The sequence below is a fragment of the Schistocerca americana genome, chromosome 11 (assembly GCF_021461395.2).
Source record: "Schistocerca americana isolate TAMUIC-IGC-003095 chromosome 11, iqSchAmer2.1, whole genome shotgun sequence".
Classification (NCBI taxonomy): domain Eukaryota; kingdom Metazoa; phylum Arthropoda; class Insecta; order Orthoptera; family Acrididae; genus Schistocerca; species Schistocerca americana.
Genome location: NC_060129.1, coordinates 32552879 through 32576942, shown reverse-complemented (window position 1 = coordinate 32576942; position 24064 = coordinate 32552879). Strand labels below are relative to the sequence as shown.

The 24064-nt window shown below is 44.5% G+C and overlaps 1 protein-coding gene across 2 annotated transcripts in view; it reads left to right on the top strand.

Annotated features, from left to right (window-relative positions):
* The first annotated feature begins 1584 nt into the window (after nt 1-1584).
* The window catches only part of LOC124553775 (zinc finger protein 708-like), a 93068-nt gene continuing 70588 nt past the window's right edge, over nt 1585-24064 (top strand). For both annotated transcript variants that reach the window (XM_047127710.1, XM_047127711.1), the window contains exons 1-3: nt 1585-1831; nt 3485-3573; nt 17971-18033. In XM_047127710.1, the coding sequence (XP_046983666.1) occupies nt 3502-3573; nt 17971-18033 (135 nt within the window). In that variant the 5' untranslated portion in view covers nt 1585-1831; nt 3485-3501. The remainder of the gene's footprint in view (nt 1832-3484; nt 3574-17970; nt 18034-24064) is intronic.

The window sequence follows — 24064 nt, the reverse complement described above, 5'->3', positions numbered from 1 at the left end:
AATGTGTTTGATTCTGCTTCCAATATGACAGTTTTGGTTAATACTCCACATCCCTACAGGACTTAACACAGCAGAACTCAGACATCTGTATAAGTGTAGAGAAATGAAAACAGTCATATGAATGCCTCACTTTTGTTCCGACACAGTTCAAGACTCGGGAGAGAAGTTTTACACCTGGTGTTCTACATGGCAATTTCACACACAAGAACTTTTTGCCGACACTACTACCACCTACATAAGTAAGCTTTTCCTGTGCCACTTTCAAGTAATGCACTTAAGCTATTCAACAGCCTCAAAATGCATATTGTAGACTTCGGGATATGTTACAGGTCAGTGTCACACCAAGATTGTGGAGAAAGGGGGGGGGGGGGCGGCATGTCACTCTCCAACAAGTGTTTACCAATAAATAAGTGGCGGAAAATTACGGGTATAGGACGGCTTAACATGTGGAAAATGAGATTTTTATTATTCACTCAATGTATTTAACATTTATTATTCCTTTAAAATCGCACAACAACTTCAATAAAACACTTTAATCAGTCGCACACTTATTTTATAATTATTTCACTTTTAAACTGCAAATCCTCTAAGAGCTGTCTTGAATCTTCACGAGTCTCTCTCAACAGCCGTGATGTGGATAGATATGTACAGCAACCAGTAATCAGTCAGAACTGCGTCTGCAAAAAAAAAAGGACTATTAAACAATTTTTGCTGTCACTGATTACTAGCAATATAATTGACACAGTAGATTGCTAATATTTGCTATATCACATTTGCTAATATTTGCTATATCACATTCGCAAGAACTATCTCACTGAAGCAATTAAGTCCATCAAAACGCTTAGAAACTAACCTCTCGTCTGACGAAAACGGTCTAAAGACTGGCAATTTCTTCAGATCTGTTGACAATGATATTTTGAATTATCTCTTTACTGAGTGACTGAAATGTAGTTCAGGTACCTATGAACATAACAATATGTTAGAATTCATTTTCTAAACACGAACTATTACGGTACTGTGCGGCTACTTACATATTAATTACACTATTAATATTTTCACAGTTGTTTCTTTAATACGAAATTAAAGCCAACGGAAGAATAAACGTAAAACATACTTACCAATGACAGGTTTGTTGAGATGCAATTTTCTGTGTGGACAGATGTAACTTTTTCATACGGTGGTACGTCGCATAAATCGCAGGAGTCACAGAAATCGCAGAAGTAGCAGAAGTCACAGAAATCGCAGAAGTAGCAGAAATCGCAGAAGTAGCAGAAGTCGCAGAAATCGCGGAAGTAGCAGAAATAGCAGTGGCGGAGGGATACGCGACTTAGGTTCCTTAACTGCGACTCTTAACTGCGACAAATCACAGTTAAGAATAACAGATACTGAAAAGTAGCATTCACAGAAATCACTGATATCGGAAAATCGCAGTTTAGCCCATCACTACAGCTTGGTTTTCATGAGTAATATTACGGCCCACGAACTTCGTTTGTTTGTTCCGAGCTTCCTTTGTTCACACGCATCCTCCACGTGACTGCCATCTGGCGGTCGTAATCATTCGGCACGACTCGGCGTGATTCGGAAGTTGCCTTCGAAGCATAGCGTACTAAGAATCTATGAATCGTTGGAACTTGAAATCGTCACGACTCGAAAACGCGCAATCGTTCTTACGATTCTTTTGAATGACGAATCGTCCGAATGACGATTCGATTCTTACGATTCTTTATTTGGAGTCGTTCAAATGAACGACTCATTCACGAATCGCCACAACTGTACTGTGTAGTCCGCGGCAACCTCGTGGTGTTGTGGGAATTTGTGTGACATTCTCCAGGTAATTTGTAAGCGTTTATAAAGTGCAAACAAGAGTAAGTGAAGAAATGTGATTCACGAGTAAATTAACATCGTACTTAATTTCTACCACAGGAACAGTTGAGTTTGATGACTGTAATAGTTCGCGAATATCTTGTGATGACGCTGTGGTAGCTGTGTTTGAGGCTGCTGCCTTTTTTTCTTTTTTTTAAATTTTTAATTGGTACAGAAAGATGAGATTTTATTCTGTACTTAATTGTGATCACATCACCTATAGTGTGCTTAGTGACGGTGTGTGAATGTTGTAATTCTTCAGGTTATGTTCATAACAACTAAATGCCTGAGTTGTTAGTGCTTGATTTTGGCCTGTCCGGTAAAATCGCTACGTGTATCTTTGTAAAGGAAACGGCGGAGAGGGTGACCTGTTCTCAGGAACAGTTTCTCTATACAGTGATCTCCATCATGTACTTCGTGACTAACGATAAAAGGCGGACAGTGAAATTCGAACATTGGCTATGTTAGTACGGTTATGTTGACTTACTTAGCAGTAATAATGATTGTGATGATAATTTTCTGTGATGTGATGTAGACATATAGCGGCTCCATATTTTAGGGCTAATGTAAGCATTTTTTTCAAGTGCCCACAGTTACTATATACAGCACATCGTGTTTTGAGTATGTTCACATGAAAGGAAATGCTGTAATTCTGTTGCATTTTGTTAGTTTTCACTGTGCTTTGATTACTCGTGTCGTTAGTATTCGTCTAATCATGTGTAAATACCAGTTTGTTGTAGTGTGTAGGTTTTAATGGAGTTCTGTATGAGTACTGTAACATTATTTACGAACTGGCGAAATAAAAGGTACAGATTAACTGTAATTTGTCTAACATAAACCATTACATTTCATCAGAACTCAATAGCTCATTCATCACAGTTACAGTTAGCATGAAGTCGTTTCAGTAAATCAGTTTTGTTAGAAAATGCTAACCAATGTTTAATCTTGATGGTAATCAAGAATGAGAACTTACGTGTTGCAGTGTGCAGTCTAGGGTACAGGTATATGGTTTTCTTAAATAGCAGGTAAAGATTCTAAAATGATGATGCTTACTGTACTAAATTGAGCATACTTCCGTGAAAGAATACAGATGAAGGAAGATTCAAGGTAATGCCTATGTTGGAAATGCATATTCACTTATAAACAATCCGTACGTCCGGATTTTCATCATGCCCCTATCACACTGAAATTAACACAATGAACCAAATGTAGAATGAAATATTTGGTGTTATTAAGTAATATCGCTGCAATCTATAGACTGCCTTGATTGTTTGCAATGCTGAAGTTAATGCACGCACGCAAAATTGCACATCTACCATAATTGTCACTGCAGGACAGTATCCATGAGCCAGTGTTACAAAGGAGCAGTTGCCTAGCAACTTTAAATGCTCAGTTTCCAGTGCATGTTACTTTATGATTGTTCTCACTCTTCATGACCTTAGAAATGTAAATGAGTTTATATAACTGAACACACTTTTCCTCAGCCACTTTCAATCTGTTTCCTGTGTAATCAGCCATTTACTGCATGCAATATATGAGTGAAAATACTGCCTTTGAGCTATACCTCATGGTAACAGAAACTGAGTAAAACTTTTCTTATCTGATTGCTTTTTCTTTTCAGACTGTAGAACTGAAGCCATGGACCAGGAGCCAACTCTGTGGATAAAAAAAGAGGGAACAGATGAAGTACAAACTGAGTTATGCTTCATGGCAAGTGGCTTACTTGTATTTCTTAAGTGTTTCGTTAATTTCTGTGTGTATTATGATATGTGAATACATACAATTGATGTCATACAGCTGGAAACATGAATAATTTTGTTTTCTAAATTGATGAACTTTCAGTCTTAAATATGACATTTTGCACAGAGCATTGAAGTAAGCCTTGTATTAAACCTCACATAGAATTGAGGAAGGGTTTCAATTTAGTGTTCAGTAAACATGGAAAACTTTTTTAATGCACAACCCAATTATACTGATAAAGTGGTTGCCATAAGATTGGTATATTCTGCTCTGATACGCTTCTTTTAAATGACTACCTAAGACAACTTAAGAATAACTGTGACTATAGTGAATGAATGTTAGGAGTGTCATTAAATTTGTAAATGGTATGGCGGGAGTTAACGAATTATTGCAGTGTATCGTGATATGGAATGAGAATTGTAATTTATTTATTGATGTAAAATAAAGGGTTGAGCGAAGTATCCGATCCCACCCGTTGGCTTTGACCCATGACGTAAGGCTGTTGTGGTGTGTGACATCACAACTTAGTGGAATTTAGCTCATGAGAGTGGCGTGTTTGTAGTTATTGTTTTGATGTGATCGGTGGTCCTCTGTTGTGTGTTTACGTGTTGTGTGTTAGGTGATGTGTTTGGTTTAGTTTGCATGTGTGGCACGTTTATAGGTGGTGTATTGTTGTGGTCAGTGGTTCTTTCTGGTAGTGTGTTTATGGGTAGTGTGTTACGTGGCTTATGGGGTTCATTTGCGTGGTAGCATTGCACGTGTGTGGTATCGGTAGTGCCTGTGCTTTCAGCGGAATATTTTTCAGTGAGTTAACAATTTTGGTTTTGTTATGTCGATGTTATCGTAGTTTTTTCTGTTCATCATATGTGAATTTTGGTAAATGGCTTTTTTTATGTCTTTGGTAGGAATGGATATGACCGATAAGGTCAACAGTTTTCAATTGTCGGCGATGATGGGGGACAGTGCGTTGCCTCTAATAAAATTTCTTCAACTATTCAGAGTTTCGGATGAAGTTGTAAAGTGTTCAGTGTGTCGTGAAGAAATGAGGCTTACTAAAGTTCCGGCGTCTCAGACCAGGGAGATGTCGTAAGGATAACAGGTCAAGGGAAGTGTTTCATTCCAATTTTCTTGGTTTGTTGTGTTTTTTGAGGTAGTTATGATTGTGGTCGTGGTTGTAGTTTTGGGTTTTATGATTTGGTATTGTTAGTATCTGTTGACCTATATAGGTCAAGGGAAGTGTTAGATTCCAATTTGTGGGATTGGGAGCTGCAGTTGATCTATATAGGTCAAGGGAAGTGTCAGATTCCAGAGGATAATTTGGGGAGTTTTGTTTTGTCGGTTTTTTCGTCATTTTGTGTGATTTGGTATGGTGGTGTGTGTGTAAATTTGTTTATATTTACTTTGTCCCCACCCAAAAACCCCCAATTTCCCACGCTTGTCACATTAGTTTCATTAGGTTTTTTTGTGGAATGTGTGTGTGTTGGTTTTTCAATGTATATTCGTGTTCGTGGTCATGTTTACATGATGATGTCATAGGCGCCATATTGAAGTTGTAGTTTTGACATCGTGGGTCAAAGCAGACGGGTGGAATCGGACGCTTCTGTATTTCCAAAATACATTAATTTGTAAATAATTTTGAAGTGACTCTCACATGGTCACTAATCTGAGAAATACATTTTGTTGGCTTCGAATATGTGAACAATATGTAAGTAGAACTGTCAGCAGTAAAGTTAAATTTCAGACAAATATCACATGGAAGCATAAATTGTTACACAGCAGAATGAATTTGTATGTTGGTAGCGAAGTTTTGATGGAGCCATGGGGTTACACATAAAATATTGACAGGTGTGTTCATAAGCACTTTCTGTGTTTGCTGCACATTGTTACTCATATCATTTGTGAAACGGCCACAGTGTTAAAGTTACTGGTGTAAATAATCTTACATATACATGTCCCTTAAAATCTGATGCAGTGCAACTGTTTGTAGGGTATTCAGCCATCAGCAGGGAAACAAATTCACATGGTGCCACTTGTATTTTTATTCTGCCAACCAGAATTGAGGATACTGACACAATCACACAAACTACATGTGTACTGTCTGTGCTGAAAAAGTCTGCTTCAGCATACATCTTAGGTGCAACTGCAGAAGTACTGTGATAGCATTAATGCAGCATTTGCATTTGAATATATGTGAGTGCTTCATTATAGTTCGTACAAACTATGTGATCAGCTTGCAATTAATTTGACAAGCTGTATCACAACACTAATTCTAAACCATCACAGTGAGGAAACGGTAGGAAAGCAAATTTAGTAAATTTTATGAAATACAGTAAAAGAGTGGTTAGACCCAACATAGTTAAAGCCTTGGCTTTCACCCCTGACGTAATGATGGTTTGGCATACAGAATGATATGTATGCACAACACAAGTCATGTAAATGAAAATCAATTTTAAGAGTCTTTGGCCTTGGACCTAAACTGGAGAACTATTCAAAGGCTACAAGGTTAAAATGTGGTGCTAGACTCACTCCCCCCTTGAAATATTGGTTGTGGTGGGAGACTGATTCATAGTGCAGCTCAAGGCCTAGCCTATGTTCAAAGGTGGTAGTGTGGCTGTGAGCTGACAAAGCCTAGAAATGTGAAAGCCAATTAAAGGATGTGGTAAAAAATTAACCAGTAGCGCAGCCTAAAGTTAACCAAAAAATCCAAGTGGTGCCCATAATGTTAACTTTTACCTACAAGAAGTCTTCTCATACACTGTGTGCTGTGTTAGTTGATGGACTGAACTTCCCTATGACCTTAACAGATAAATGTAGACATTATATCAGTTGAAAGTGCTCCCTGCCGCCGTTGGATAAGCAGCTGAGCAGCAAGTTGTATACTACTAGCTCACTCATTTGTTACATAGTTTAATTCTTAATTTATTTGCGTGTTTTTGGTACTTGCATTGTTTAATTCATAAATTTCGGGCGTATTATAGTATTTGAGAGTGTAGCATCGCATTTTAGTACCTGAATAGTGTAAATTCGCATAGTCTCCTTCCGCCGCCGAGCAGTGTCAGCAGTGCGCAAGTAGCAGCATTACTGCATTTACTAGGCAATCTTGTATTTTAATAACAGTTTAAATTTTGTTGATTTGTTTGCGCTCTCTGTAGATTAGTTCAGACGTTCTTTGCAAAACAGTTTTTAGCATGGATAGGGACTGCAACTGCTGTGTTCGGATGCAGGCTGAGTTGGCATCCCTTCGCTCCCAGCTTCAGGCAGTGTTGGCTTCGGGCACACAGCTTGAGGCTGTTGCCAATGGGCATCACTGTGGGGGTTTGTCGGGGACGGCCAGCTCGTCCCACACATCCCCTGATCGGACTACGACTGTGGTTGCCCGGGATACTGCCCACATTGAGGCTGATCCCTCACCTGTGGTAGAGTGGGAGGTCGTCTCAAGGTGTGGCAGGGGGCGAAAGACATCCCGGAGGGCTGAACGGAAAGCCTCTCCAGTTTGTCTGACGAACCGGTTTCAGGCTCTGTCTCGGGCTGATACTGATCTTCGGCCTGACATGGCTGCTTGTCCTGTTCCAGAGGTTGCCCCTCAGTCTGCAAGATCCGGGCAGTCGCAGAGGGTGGGCTTACTGGTAGTTGGGAACTCCAACGTCAGGTGCGTAATGGGGCCCCTTAGGGAAATGGCAGCAAGAGAGGGGAAGAAAACCAATGTGCACTCCGTGTGCATACCGGGGGGAGTCATTCCAGATGTGGAAAGGGTCCTTCCGGATGCCATGAAGGGTACAGGGTGCACCCATCTGCAGGTGGTCGCTCATGTTGGCACCAATGATGTGTGTCGCTATGGATTGGAGGAAATCCTCTCTGGCTTCCGGCGGCTATCTGATTTGGTGAAGACTGCCAGTCTCACTAGTGGGATGAAAGCAGAGCTCACCATCTGCAGCATCGTCGACAGGACTGACTGCGGACCTTTGGTACAGAGCAGAGTGGAGGGTCTGAATCAGAGGCTGAGACGGTTCTGCGACCATGTGGGCTGAAGATTCCTCGACTTGCGCCATAGGGTGGTGGGGTTTCGGGTTCCGCTGGATAGGTCAGGAGTCCACTACACGCAACAAGCGGCTACACGGGTAGCAGGGGTTGTGTGGCGTGGGCTGGGCGGTTTTTTAGGTTAGATGGCTTTGGGCAAGTACAGAAAGGGCAACAGCCTCAACGGGTGCGGGGTAAAGTCAGGACATGCGGGGACCAAGCAGCAATCGGTATTGTAATTGTCAACTGTCGAAGCTGCGTTGGTAAAGTACCAGAACTTCAAGCGCTGATAGAAAGCACCGAAGCTGAAATCGTTATAGGTACAGAAAGCTGGCTTAAGCCAGAGATAAATTCTGCCGAAATTTTTACAAAGGTACAGACGGTGTTTAGAAAGGATAGATTGCATGCAACCGGTGGTGGAGTGTTTGTCGCTGTTAGTAGTAGTTTATCCTGTAGTGAAGTAGAAGTGGATAGTTCCTGTGAATTATTATGGGTGGAGGTTACACTCAACAACCGAACTAGGTTAATAATTGGCTCCTTTTACCGACCTCCCGACTCAGCAGCACTAGTGGCAGAACAACTGAGAGAAAAATTGGAATACATTTCACATAAATTTTCTCAGCATGTTATAGTCTTAGGTGGAGATTTCAATTTACCAGATATAGACTGGGACACTCAGATGTTTAGGACGGGTGGTAGGGACAGAGCATCGAGTGACATTATACTGAGTGCACTATCCGAAAATCACCTCGAGCAATTAAACAGAGAACCGACTCGTGGAAAAAACATCTTGGACCTACTGATAACAAACAGACCCGAACTTTTCGACTCTGTATGTACAGAACAGGGAATCAGTGATCATAAGGCCGTTGCAGCATCCCTGAATATGGAAGTTAATAGGAATATAAAAAATGGGAGGAAGGTTTATCTGTTTAGCAAGAGTAATAGAAGGCAGATTTCAGACTACCTAACAGATCAAAACGCAAATTTCTGTTCCGACACTGACAATGTTGAGTGTTTATGGAAAAAGTTCAAGGCAATCGTAAAATGCGTTTTAGACAGGTACGTGCCAAGTAAAACTGTGAGGGACGGGAAAAACCCACCATGGTACAACAACAAAGTTAGGAAACTACTGCAAAAGCAAAGAGAGCTCCACTCCAAGTTTAAACGCAGCCAAAACCTCTCAGACAAACAGAAGCTAAACGATGTCAAAGTTAGCATAAGGAGGGCTATGCGTGAAGCGTTCAGTGAATTCGAAAGTAAAATTCTATGTACTGACTTGACAGAAAATCCTAGGAAGTTCTGGTCTTACGTTAAATCAGTAAGTGGCTCGAAACAGCATATCCAGACACTACGGGATGATGATGGCATTGAAACAGAGGATGACACGCGTAAAGCTGAAATACTAAACACCTTTTTGCAAAGCTGTTTCACAGAGGAAGACCGCACTGCAGTTCCTTCTCTAAATCCTCGCACAAACGAAAAAATGGCTGACATCGAAATAAGTGTCCAAGGAATAGAAAAGCAACTGGAATCACTCAATAGAGGAAAGTCCACTGGACCTGACGGGATACCAGTTCGATTCTACACAGAGTACGCGAAAGAACTTGCCCCCCTTCTAACAGCCATGTACCGCAAGTCTCTAGAGGAACGGAGGGTTCCAAATGATTGGAAAAGAGCACAGATAGTCCCAGTCTTCAAGAAGGGTCGTCGAGCAGATACGCAAAACTATAGACCTATATCTCTGACGTCGATCTGTTGTAGAATTTTAGAACATGTTTTTTGCTCGAGTATCATGTCGTTTTTGGAAACCCAGAATCTACTATGTAGGAATCAACATGGATTCCGGAAACAGCGATCGTGTCAGACCCAACTCGCTTTATTTGTTCATGAGACCCAGAAAATATTAGATACAGGCTCCCAAGTAGATGCTATTTTTCTTGACTTCCGGAAGGCGTTCGATACAGTTCCGCACTGTCGCCTGATAAACAAAGTAAGAGCCTACGGAATATCAGACCAGCTGTGTGGCTGGATTGAAGAGTTTTTAGCAAGCAGAACACAGCATGTTGTTATGAATGGAGAGACGTCTACAGACGTTAAAGTAACCTCTGGCGTGCCACAGGGGAGTGTTATGGGACCATTGCTTTTCACAATATATATAAATGACCTAGTAGATAGTGTCGGAAGTTCCATGCGGCTTTTCGCGGATGATGCTGTAGTATACAGAGAAGTTGCAGCATTAGAAAATTGTAGCGAAATGCAGGAAGATCTGCAGCGGATAGGCACTTGGTGCAGGGAGTGGCAACTGACCCTTAACATAGACAAATGTAATGTATTGCGAATACATAGAAAGAAGGATCCTTTATTGTATGATTATATGATAGCGGAACAAACACTGGTAGCAGTTACGTCTGTAAAATATCTGGGAGTATGCGTGCGAAACGATTTGAAGTGGAATGATCATACACTCCTGGAAATGGAAAAAAGAACACATTGACACCGGTGTGTCAGACCCACCATACTTGCTCCGGACACTGCGAGAGGGCTGTACAAGCAGTGATCACACGCACGGCACAGCGGACACACCAGGAACCGCGGTGTTGGCCGTCGAATGGCGCTGGTTGCGCAGCATTTGTGCACCGCCGCTGTCAGTGTCAGCCAGTTTGCCGTGGCATACGGAGCTCCATCGCAGTCTTTAACACTGGTAGCATGCCGCGACAGCGTGGACGTGAACCGTATGTGCAGTTGACGGACTTTGAGCGAGGGCGTATAGTGGACATGCGGGAGGCCGGGTGGACGTACCGCCGAATTGCTCAACACGTGGGGCGTGAGGTCTCCACAGTACATCGATGTTGTCGCCAGTGGTCGGCGGAAGGTGCACGTGCCCGTCGACCTGGGACCGGACCGCAGCGACGCACGGATGCATGCCAAGACCGTAGGATCCTACGCAGTGCCGTAGGGGACCGCACCGCCACTTCCCAGCAAATTAGGGACACTGTTGCTCCTGGGGTATCGGCGAGGACCATTCGCAACCGTCTCCATGAAGCTGGGCTACGGTCCCGCACACCGTTAGGCCGTCTTCCGCTCACGCCCCAACATCGTGCAGCCCGCCCCCAGTGGTGTCGCGACAGGCGTGAATGGAGGGACGAATGGAGACGTGTCGTCTTCAGCGATGAGAGTCGCTTCTGCCTTGGTGCCAATGATGGTCGTATGCGTGTTTGGCGCCGTGCAGGTGAGCGCCACAATCAGGACTGCATACGACCGAGGAACACAGGGCCAACACCCGGCATCATGGTGTGGGGAGCGATGTCCTACACTGGCCGTACACCACTGGTGATCGTCGAGGGGACACTGAATAGTGCACAGTACATCCAATCCGTCATCGAACCCATCGTTCTACCATTCCTAGATCGGCAAGGGAACTTGCTGTTCCAACAGGACAATGCACGTCCGCATGTATCCCGTGCCACCCAACGTGCTCTAGAAGGTGTATGTCAACTACCCTGGCCAGCACGATCTCCGGATCTGTCCCCCATTGAGCATGTTTGGGACTGGATGAAGCGTCGTCTCACGCGGTCTGCACGTCCAGCACGAACGCTGGTCCAACTGAGGCGCCAGGTGGAAATGGCATGGCAAGCCGTTCCACAGGACTACATCCAGCATCTCTACGATCGTCTCCATGGGAGAATAGCAGCCTGCATTGCTGCGAAAAGTGGATATACACTGTACTAGTGCCGACATTGTGCATGCTCTGTTGCCTGTGTCTATGTGCCTGTGGTTCTGTCAGTGTGATCATGTGATGTATCTGACCCCAGGAATGTGTCAATAAAGTTTCCCCTTCCTGGGACAATGAATTCACGGTGTTCTTATTTCAATTTCCAGGAGTGTATAAAATTAATTGTTGGTAAGGTGGGCACCAGGTTGAGATTCATTGGGAGAGTGCTTAGAAAATGTAGTCCATCAACAAAGGAGGTGGCTTACAAAACACTCGTTCGACCTATACTTGAGTATTGCTCATCAGTGTGGGATCCGTACCAGATCGGTCTGACGGAGGAGATAGAGAAGATCCAAAGAAGAGCGGTGCGTTTCGTCACAGGGTTATTTGGTAACCGTGATAGCGTTACGGAGATGTTTAATAAACTCAAGTGGCAGACTCTGCAAGAGAGGCGCTCTGCATCGCGGCGTAGCTTGCTGTCCAGGTTTCGAGAGGGTGCGTTTCTGGATGAGGTATTGAATATATTGCGTCCCCCTACTTATACCTCCCGACGAGATCACGAATGTAAAATTAGAGAGATTAGAGCACGCACGGAGGCTTTCAGACAGTTGTTCTTCCCCCGAATCATACGCGACTGGAACAGGAAAGGGAGGTAATGACAGTGGCACGTAAAGTGCCCTCCGCCACACACCGTTGGGTGGCTTGTGGAGTATAAATGTAGATGTAGATGTAGAAAGCCACCTTCCTTGCCAAATTAATTAAAACTTAATTTTTAATTGGTGTATATTTTGGGAATAAGCACATGCTGGAAGGATGGCACAAAATTTTTATTTGGAAATGATTGAAGCATTTTAATTAATACAAACTTTATTAACATTTTACATCTTTATTCTTAAAGTTTATATATTTATTTCAAACATAATCACCGTGGCACAGAACATCTTTCTCCCAGTGAGACACCAGGTTGTTGGTGTTGTCAAAGTAGAATGTTTGACTTCATTGGCAGACCCACAGCCTCACCTCTGCTCACACTAATTCATCACCATCAGAGTTAAGTCCTTGAAGGTGTTCTTTAGGTTTTGGAAACAGCTGAAAATTCTTTGGGTCAAACCGGGACCATATGGAGGATGATCAATAATTATGAATCAAAGGTGTCGGCCTGTTGCAGGTGCAAAAAAGTTATGTATGGTCTGGCATTGTCATGCTGAAAGAGAGGGTGCTCCACATGTGGATGAACTATTTGAATTGGTGCTATGTTGTCTGAGGGTTTTCTCACGTGCTGACACAGTTAAATAATACACATGTTAAACACTGCGACAGGAGGGTGCTCCATATTGTCTCAGCAAAGTGGTAACATCAACAGTGTAATATGCATGACAGCTGACATTAAGAACAGAATCAAAATTTTAGTCATTATTTTCTCGTACACCCTTGTAATAAATTGATGCATTTGACAATTGCCTCAAATGTTGCGGAATGGTCCCTTGGCATTGCCCAGCATCCATTTGGAAGTCATAATACTAAATCCATATACACAGCGACCAAAACATTATGACCACTGATCTGCTATCAGTATAAACTCATCCAGGCAATAGCATCTCACCTTGTCTTCTAGTCAGACACAAGCATGTTGCCTGGAGTATCAGTGAGCATCTTGTCTTGTTGTAAAATAGGGAATGCACACAACCAGAGTTTGACTGAGAGCAGATTTTGATGGGCTGAAGACTTGGTATGAGCATTTTGGAAGCTGCACAGCTTGTCAGGTGTTTGAGTAGTACTGTGGCAGTTGTCTTCAACACATGGAAAAACAAAGGTGAGACCATGGCCAGACATTATGGGGTTGGGCAAGTACCCCTCATGACAGATGGTAGACATCATAGGCTGGGCAGTTTGGTAAAACAAGACAGGCAACAAACTGTGGTGTAACTAAAATCAGACATTAATGCTGGGCAGAGTACAATTGTGCCTGAATGCACAATGCTCCAAACACTCCTAATGATGAGCCTGTGCAGCTGGTGACCCACGCCATGACATCGGCAACAACTGAAATAGGCATGTAACTATTGGCGCCGGATGTTGGCACAATGGCAGAGCACTGCGTGGTCTGAAGAATCCTGATACCTTCATCATGCCTTTGGGAGTGTGCATTTCCGTCACCCACAAGGGGAACAGCCCCTAGACTCTTGCACTGTTGGGGCCTTCATTATACTCCGGGAAACAACCATGTGGGCACCCATGGGTCCAGTGGAGCTCGTGCGAGGCACTACGTCACAAAAGGAGTATTGTAAACTGGTTGCAAAGCACACCCACCGCTTCTGTTGTTGTTGTGCTCTTCAGTGACGAGACTGGATTGATGCAGCTCCCCATGCTGCTCTATCCTGTGCAAGCTTCTTAATCCCCGAGTAACTACTGCAACCTACATCCTCCTGAATCTGTTTAGTATATTCATGCCGTGGTCTCCCTCTATGATTTTCACTCTCCATGCTTCCCTCCAATACTAAATTGATGATCCCTTGATGGCTCAGAACGTGTCCTACCAACCAGTCCCTTCTTCTTGTTAAGTTGTTCCACAAATTCCTCTTCTCCCCAATTCTATTCAGTATCTTCTCATTAGTTACACAATCTACCCATGTAATGTTCAGCATTCTTCTGTACCACCGCGTTTTGAAAACTTCTGTTCTCTTCTCGTCTAAACTACTTATTGTCCATGTTTCACTTCCGTACATAGATACACTCAATGCAAATACTTTCAGAGAAGACTTCCTGACACTTAAATGTATACTCTATGTGAACAAATTTCACTTCTTCAGAAATGCTTTCCTTGGCATTGCCAGTCTACATTTTATATTCTCTCTACTTTGACTGTCATCAGTTATTTTGCTCCCCAAATAGCAAAACTTATCTACTACCTTAATTGTCTTATTCACAATGCAATTCTGTTATTATCACCAAATTTAATTAGACTACATTCCATTATCCTCATTTTGCTTTTGTTGATGTTCATTTTATATCCCTCTTTGAATGCACTGTCCATTCTGTTCAACTTCCAGGCCCTTTGCTGACTCTGACAGAATTACAATGTCATCGGCAAACCTCAAAGTCTTTATTTCTTCTCCGTGGATTTTAATTCCTACTCAAAATTTTTCATTTAGCCCCTTTATTGCTTGCTCAATATACAGACTGAGCGACACCAGTGATAGGCTAAAACCTTGTCTCACTCCCTTCCCAACTGCAGCTGTGACTTATTAAACTGATTGGTAATTTTCACGCCTGTCAACATTTGCTTTCTTTGGGGTTGCAATTATTATATTCTTCTTGAAGTCTGGGGGGTATTTTGCCTGTCTCAGACATTTTGCTGATCAGATGGCAGAGTTTTTTCAAGGCTGGCTGTCCCAAGGGTATCAGTAGTTTTAATGGATGTTGTCTACTCCTATGGCCTTGTTTCAACTTAGGTATATCTGCAACATCCAACAGGAAAAGGGGAAATTAAGTGAAAGGACTGGATGGATTGGGATTCACATGAGTCTCCATTGTTTATTAAAATGTATTTATTTAAGAAAAATAATTATAATCAGATACATTTGCAGGATTACAAACAACACTCTGAACTTTTCAGATTGAAGGCATTACAAACCTTAGTTTAGTGACAATTTAAATAAGGCAATAGTTAAAGACAAAGGCTGTGTTGACACCAGTTCTTAGATTTTAGATTCAAAATTTCCATCTTCACAAACCGCAACTCAAAAAATGCTTCAACAAATGGACAAATAATTATCTGGAAACAGATGGCTCTTTAAGACAACACAGAAGCATAACTCATCTCAAAGGTTAAAACTGAATAGCTATACTGGAAAACAGAACAATTTATAGCTGCCTCGGGACCAATAGAAAAAGGAAATTCTTAAAATACACCTCCAAGTGCATCTAGATAATTTAATAAAGTAAACAGGTGCACTGATTTCTAGAGCTACTTTCAGGCAGACAGACAGAGCAAGTTTCTAAATCTTGCACCAGTGAGCAGTTAAGTAATTAAAAAGAGAATGAGCGTGCACAGATCGATATAACTGTCTTCAGACACAGTGAAAATTCTATTAAGGTATACCGTAGAAGATGTGTAAGTGATTCAGTATGTGAATGTGCATGCATAGCAGCTCAAGAACGCCCTTTAAATAGGAGAACCAGTAATTAGTAGTCAGAACCAACTTGTAGCAGTAAATAAATAACAGGTGCTAAAAGGTCACTCCATGACAACTTTCAAATAACAAACAGTTGAACAATTAAATGTAGTAAGCAGTAACTAGCCCTGAGACGGAATAAATTTCTTTCACTCTCCAGCTCACAAATAGCCACTGAACAAACACAAAAAACAATGAGAGCTCAGTAACACTTTTACACACTTTTGCTTGTTCCAGCCTGTGAGCCTCAAATGTGCCTGTTACTTACCAACAGGCTATATTTTCACAAGTCTGGATGACATCTGAATATGACGTGAGATTCACATAGATATGATCAGCACGTGACCATTATAACAGTGCTAGACAGTATGTACAACAAATGCACTCGACCCAACAAACCCCCAAAAAATCAAAATGTACAAAATTTTAGTAGAAATTTTAAATAGTGATTTATGTAACTTGAGTGAAGTCAGCCTATCAGTAGCTGACAGCGGTGAATTCCATGAGGCTGATGTACAGAGGTAATATTAACAGCCACAGCATGATAAGCATGCCCTGAGTCCAAGTCCAAAACAATCAAAGTGTGCCACAACAGTAGAAAACTGGAGCAGACTAAGGAGTATCTAAATTCCACTGTCATTCTCACTTAATACAACCACATGGCCACGATAGTTGGGCAGATCAATGGACTCGTCAGATGATTCTCATCAAAAACTTCGTCTAAGGCTAAACATGGTCACACTTAAAGCAGTGTTCAGGATTGCCAAATCATTGAATCCACCGCTGAATGCGGGGAACTGAATAGCATAACAAGCTTGTCTGCTTGCTAGACACTATCCTAACCCCTTCCAAGGCAATGCCACGAGGTATTAAGTCATGCAACACAACTCAAATTGGGCAGTTTTTCAGATGAGAAAGATTGTTGTGTAATGTGACTTCCACAGAGTAGAACCAATAGCAAATACAGATAGCCAAGACCACACCAATGTTCCGTCTTTTGTTAACACCTGTGCCTGCAACTATTGACTTGACAGAACTTTTAAAGGGCTACTAGTCACTCCATTCTGTTAATTGTGGCTGAATGGCACATACTGTTTACATATCCTGCGTGGCTCTACTGTTCCCCATGGCGCCACGAGTTCCAAGCAAAAGAAGTGACATCACTAAGTGCAGGATGGGAATTCAAGGAGGTAGCCCGGCATGGCTCAGATAGTAATAATAATAAAATCATAGTCATATTAAGCAAACTGGTGCTTTTCATTTATTATTATTATTATTATTATTATTATTATTATTAAAATCATAATCATCATCATTATTTGTACTTGTGTATTAGTATTATTGTAGACAGTTAATTAATACAAAGATCAATTAACATGTTGCTGTATTCTTTCTATTTTCTGTCCAGCATCTTTCTTCAGGGCATCTTCTTTGCATACACCATTTTGCTTCATTGTTTTGTCGATACGCTCTTTCTTAAAGTTAAATTGTCTACTTAGTTTCTATCCGTAAGGCGATTTCCAATCAAAAATTATTATTTGGCTGCTAATTATTTAATGTTCTCAACAGATCCCAATATCAGTTTAATGATTTTCTTCCTATGCTATCACTATTTCATTTGTTCTCATTCCAGCACTTCCTTTGACATTATGGGTTTTTCAGTCTTGGTATGCTGATGCTGCTCCATAAATAATCTTTCCAGAACTTTGTCTTCTTTTGAGATCAGCTAGTAAAACCCATAGTTCGGATCCACAGAATAGGATTGGTGTAGCCTGTAGCCTACTCTCTCTTTTTGTACTGTTAGAAACGTGCTTGTCCCATCAAAAGGAATTCATGAAGTTAAAATAGTATTACGTAGTGTGCCAAGGTAGGGTGTGTGTGTGTGTGTTTAATAATTTTATCATAAATAAGCATTCAGGGCAACAAAACGATTTGATGTAATTGTTCTAGACATTTTATGATTCTGATCATAAAAGTAGTTCGAGAGATGTGGCACTTGACAGTCCAGTTTCTGCACCCCCACACTGTTGGTGTAAGCTGTATTGTAATTTGATATGAACAACAACGATTTTTGAACAACATTGATATCATTGTTTTAGGTAGTAGCCACGTTATTTTATTTGATTACAGCACCATTATATGCATATGTAGATAATGAAACTAGAAAATATGATTGAAAACAATAGCATAGGGAGAAGGCTGAAGCTGGAGATCATAATGAATTTTCAAAGGCATTGTCATTTATCAGCCTTACAATTTTTTGCTTCCTCCCATTGAAGTGTAGCATAGTGAACTGATCAGTCAGAATTTTGAACTCAGAAGAGAACACTTAACCATAACTTCTATTTAGTTATAAAGTAGTATGACAGTTGGGGTTTATCTGCGTGATACATTTTATATAATGTGGGAGGACTATGACTGCTTAAATGTACTTATTACAGTTTGTTATTTTTGCCACAGGCCCAAGTTTACCCATGCAGCATGAATGTAAAAGAAGAGTTGGAGGAGGGTGCGAATAAAGAGGTAATTTTAGAATTTATATGACTACATGCAATTAATCATTGCTGAGCTGTGGTAATCAATTGCTTGTGTGTATTCAGTTTATCAGTCCGGTTTTTACTTTAGGGTAAAGAGGACAAGAGTTACAGTATTACAGTATGCCCCAGGTTGGAAATGAGGAAACAGGTAAAATAGAATATTTTGTTACACTTTACCCATCTGGATTTAAACATTATCTTTCAGCAGGTGAAGTTCAACTTTTGAGTTTGTAGAATTGCTTCTTTACATTATAAGCACAAATAAGAATTAAATGAGATTGCATTGAAGAAGTTATGATGATTGGTACCAAGACTTAAGCTATGATTTCCTGTTTTAATGAGCAGTTCCCTTAATGGTTCCATGTATGTGAACTCCTGCATTGGATGTATTTATTCGTCACGTGTTACTGCTGTGACAGTTACAGAATCATCCAAGAAAAATCTACACAAAGTAGTGCAGAAAAAGTAGGTGATCCTAACCTACTGAGTAGAGACTAAGATGTCTGTGCATACATTGCAATTGGTATGGACAGGCAGTCTTGTGAAGTACTTTTGAACAGTTTTCTAAAAGCTGTCGTAAGCTGCTAGTTTAACAGCCCATGCAAAATTGAAATATTTTAGACACTGTAACTACAAACAGGCTTGCCCTTACGAATGGTATCAGTACAGAGAGGGGATAGTGATCATGATGCCAGCACAGCAACAATCGTAAATTAAACTTCCTGGCAGATTAAAACTGTGTGCTGCACTGAGACTTGAACTCAGGACCTTGGCCTTTCACGGGCTAGTGCTCTACCATCTGAGCTACCCAAGCACGACTGACACCCCGTCCTCACAGGTTTACTTCTGCAAGGTTCACTTCTGTAAAGTTTGGAAGGTAGGAGACGAAGTACTGGCAGAAGTAAAGCTGTGAGGACAGGGTGTGAGTTATGCTTGGGTAGCTCAGATGGTAGAGCACCTGCTCACGAAAGGCAAAGGTCCCGAGTTAGAGTCTCGGTCCAGCACACAGTTTTAATCTGCCAGGAAGTTTCATATCAGCGCACACTCCGCTGCAGAGTGAAAATCTCATTCTGGATGGTAAATGAAGTTAATGAATCCTTTAAGAATGCTAGGAGAATAGATTTGCTAGGAAGAGCCGGTAAGTAGTTGTTAGCATCCCATTTAAACAATGAGAATGTCATTTACTGTAAATCACACACTGAATAAGTATGTGGTGAGTAACTGGACTACAGACAGAAAAGACCCACTGTGGTTTAATGTCAGAATTCAGAAAAGACCCCCCCCCCTCCCCCTGCGGGTTTGGGGGTAAGAATAGGCCCGCGGTATTCCTGCCTGTCGTAAGAGGCGACTAAAAGGAGTCTCAAACGTTTCGGCCTTCTGTGATGGTCCCCTCTTGGGTTTGACCTCCTTTTTTTTTTTTCCAAATTTCCGTTGTTAGTGCGTGCCATTTGGGGAAGGACACCTTACGTGGTGTTTTTCTATTGGTCCATCATGCTCCACCATCTTGCATGTTACCTATTGTCATGTGGGGGGGGACTATGCCCAACATCTTCTGGGTTGTCTCCTTCTCGCCTTGTGCGCACTCTTCTTCTTAGCGCCTACGACAACTGTGGACCCTTTCAACACCTAAATGGCTCTGAGCACTATGGGACTCAACTGCTGAGGTCATTAGTCCCCTAGAACTTAGAACTAGTTAAACCTAACTAACCTAAGGACATCACAAACATCCATGCCCGAGGCAGGATTCGAACCTGCGACCGTAGCGGTCTTGCGGTTCCAGGCTGCAGCGCCTTAACCGCACGGCCACTTCGGCCGGCTTCAACACCTAAAATCCAGCACGGTAGCCAGTCCGTTGTGGTGGGGTCGTCATGTACCCTCTTGGTGGTAGCCCCCTGACCACGCTGGGATCGCACTATGGATGCCAGAGCTGTTTCCTCCCCATGCATGCCAAGGAGTATGTGCCCATCTTGTCTGGGGCACGGGGACTCTGGGCAATGGGATATCGGCCAGGTACCCGTTGCTTTGGCTGGGTGGCGCCCTTGGGGAGAGCCCTCGTTCGGAGTAGGTGGCATCTGGGCGGATGTGGCACAATGAAGCGCAATAAATCACACCAAGCTGGTGGTCGCACGGCCACCAGCGTCTCTAAGCGTGGTAGAGTAGACTTCGATGCTGCACAATATGACCCTCAGTCGTTCCCCTCGTTGGCTGCGCCATTGGAGGGACGCCGATCTAGTGCCAAGCGGGAGCCTTACGTACCGCAATACCTTGTCTGCAGCAGGACTGATGGTGACTCCTTTCTTACGACGAAGCCTCTGTTTTTTGTGGAACACCTGGAGGATAAGTTTGGGGAAGTGGCGGGGTTGTCTAAAATGAGGAATGGGTCCATCCTCCTCAAGACGTCCTCCCCAGCCCAGTCACGCGCGTTGCTCTTGTGTGAATAGCTGGGTGACGTCCCTGTTACCGTCACTCCCCACAGTAGCTTAAATATGGTCCAGGGGCTTATTTACCATCGTGACCTCTTGTTACAATCCGATGACGAGCTGAGAGCCGACTTGGAACGACGTGGTGTACGTTTTGTCCATCGTGTACATAGAGGACCCAAGACTAACAGGGTGGCCACCGGTGCCTTTATCTTGGCCTTCGAGGGTGATGTCTTGCCCGAGAAGGTCAAGGTGATGGTTTACCGTTGCGACGTGAAGCCATATGTCCCTCCCCTGATGCGGTGCTTCCAGTGCTGGAAGTTTGGGCATATGTCCTCTCGTTGCCCATCCAGCGCTACATGTCGAGATTGCGGACGCCCCTCTCATCCCGATTCTCCATGTGCGCCTCCGCCTGTCTGTGTCAACTGTGGGGAGCACCACTCTCCATGCTCGCCGGATTTCCCCGTTCTTCATAAGGAGCGGAAGATCATGGAATTTAAGACCCTGGACCGGCTTACTTATCGAGCGGCAAAACTGAAATATGAAAGGTTGTATCCTGCTTCCATTCGAACATCTTATGCTGCATCCACGTTATCGTCGCCCACGCGAGCGACGGTTGTCGCCTCATCTGTGCCGCCTTCAGTGGGCCCTCGGGGCCGTGTATCTCTGTCTGCCCCCCTCGTGTCTGGGGGCAAGACTTCCTCTGTTGCCCCCTTAGCAGTTGGGGGCAAACCCTCTTCTGTCGCTCCCCCCACGCTTACTTCGGGAGTGACATCTGCTCCACAACTGGGAGGCTCGATCCCTCCCCCTCCTTCTCCACCGGCGTTGCCTCCGCCGGTTCCTCTCTCGCGAAAGGGGTCCCTTGGGGCTCTCCCTTCCTCCGTTTCTTCTCCTACCCAGCCAGATGTCAGCCAGTGGCTGAAGGTTCCGCCACCTGCTGGTCGTAGGGCTTCTGCGTCGTCGTCAGCCTCCGACGCTCCTTCAGAGAAGCTCTCCCAGCCCTCTCACCCTAAGGGCCGACGTGAGAAGAAGGAACGGCATGTGTCCAAGAAGAAGGACGTTCCGGCGGTTTCAGCACCACCTGCTGTACATAGTCCTGGCTCCGGGGATGAGGTGGAGATCCTCGCCTCTGCCGCGGATCTCGCCCTCACGGAACCCTTGGGGGCCTCTCCTATGGACTCAGCTGACTCTCCCCCAGTGGCGGCAGTTGGCTCTGAAGCGCTGTCTGCCTCTTAGTCGCATTCACGCCCTCCCAGTCCCTACCTGCTTCCATTCTCCAATGGAACTGCGGCGCTTATTTCCGCCACCTGCCTGAGCTCCGGATACTTCTGAGTGTTTCCCCTATTCTCTGCATTGCTCTGCAGGAAACTTGGTTTCCTGCACTGCGGAACCCTGCCCTTCGTGGTTATCGGGGATACTATAAGAACCGTGCTGCCTGTCAACGAGCGTCAGGTGGGGTTTGCCTCTTTGTTCACCACTCTGTCTGTAACTCGCCAGTACCCCTTCAGACGCCTTTAGAGGCAGTTGCTGCCAGGGTTGAGCTCTCGCCGGCTATTACTGTTTGCTCTGTCTACATTCCTCCGGATGGGGAGCTCCCCCGACATGTCTTGGCTGCGCTGCTGGCTCAACTCCCGCCACCATTGCTTCTTCTGGGCGATTTCAATGCCCACAACCCTCTATGGGGTGGGACTGTCTCTGATGACCACGGTCGGGCCGTGGAGCATGTGTTGGCTCAGCTCGACCTTAGCCTCTTGAACACCGGTGCTCCCACGCATTTCAGTGTGGCCCATGGCTCGTTCTCGGCCATCGATCTCTATTTGCAGCCCTGGACTTGTCCCATCCCTCCACTGAAGAGTGCATCCTGACCTGTGTGGTGGTGACCATTTTCCCATCTATTTGTCACTGCCCCAGTGTCATTCTTCTGGGCGCCTGCCCCGCTGGGCTCTCCACAGGGCAGACTGGCTGACTTTTACTTACGCTGCAACCACTGAGTCTCCCCTACAGGGTAACATTGACGAGGTGGTCCGTGTTTTAACCATGTCCATCATTTCAGCGGCCGAGGCTGCCATCCCCCGATCTTCTGGCCTCCCTCGGAGGAAGGCTGTACCCTGGTGGTCGCCGGAGATTGCTGAGGCTATTCGCGACCGTCGGCGGGCTCTCCAGCGTCATAGGCGGCACCCGTCTCTCGAGACCCTCATCGCCTTTAAGAGGCTCCGTGCCTTGGCCCGTCGTCTTATTGCACGGCGTAAGCAGGAGTGCTGGGAGAGGTATGTCTCATCCTTGGGCTCCCATGTCTCCCCCCTCACTCGTGTGGTCCCGGATCCGGCGGATTTATGGATACCAGACCCCTATAGGTGTCCCTGGGCTCTCCTTGGACAGCGCTGTCTGCACGGACGCTGCCGCCATTGCTGAACGGCTTGCCGCGCACTTTGCTCAGAGCTCTGCGACTGCATCTTATCCCCCCACCTTTCGCTCTCTAAAGGAGCGAGCCGAGCGGACGCCGTTCTCATTCCACATGCGTCGTTCTGAAAAATACAATGCTCCTTTCAGCGAGAGGGAATTCCTCGCTGCCCTCGCCGATTGCCCTGATACAGCACCAGGCCCAGACTGCATCCACGCGCAGATGCTGAAGCATCTCTCCAGGGACTGCCAGAACACATTCTCGCGCTATTTCATCGCATTTGGACCGAAGGCGTGTTCCCGTCGCAATGGCGAGAGGGTGTTATTGTCCCCATCTTGAAGCCCGGTGCGGACCCACTGGCGGTGGACAGCTATCGTCCCATTACCCTCACCAACGTTTTGTGCAAATTGCTCGAACATATGGTGGGGCGGCGTTTGTGTTGGGTCCTTGAGTCGCGCGGTCTCCTCGCTCCATCCCAGGGTGGCTTCCGTCGGGGCCGGTCTGCAGTGGACAATTTGGTGCGGCTGGAATCTGCTGTCCGTACGGCCTTTGCCCGACGTCAGCATCTCGTTGCTGTATTTTTCGATCTGCGGAAGGCGTATGACACCACATGGAGGCATAACATCCTCGCCACGTTGCATGAGTGGGGTCTTCGTGGTCGGCTCCCGGCTTTTCTTCAAAGCTTTTTATTGCGCCGCTCTTTCCGGGTGCAAGTCGGTGCCACCTCTAGTTCATCTTATATACAAGAAAATGGGGTCCCGCAGGGCTCAGTGTTGAGTGTCTCCTTATTTCTAGTGGCCATTAATGGTCTGGCTGCAGCAGTGGGGTCGTCGGTGTCTCCTTCTTTGTATGCCGACGACTTCTGCATCTCATTTAGCTCCACGACTATGGGAGTCGCCGACCGCAGGCTGCAAGTCGCCGTTCGCAAGGCAGCATCATGGGCTCTGACTCATGGTTTTCAGTTCTCTGCAGCCAAGACTCGAGTTATGCACTTCTGCAGGCGTCAGACGGTCCACCCTCATCCTGAAATTTACCTCGACGGCCACCTGCTTGAAGTGGTGGACACTTGCCGCTTCTTGGGACTCGTGTTTGATGCCCAGCTCACATGGGTTCCTCATGTTACTCAGCTGAAGCAAAAATGCTGGCGACACCTCAACGCCCTTCGCTGCCTTAGCCACACGTCTTGGGGTGCAGAT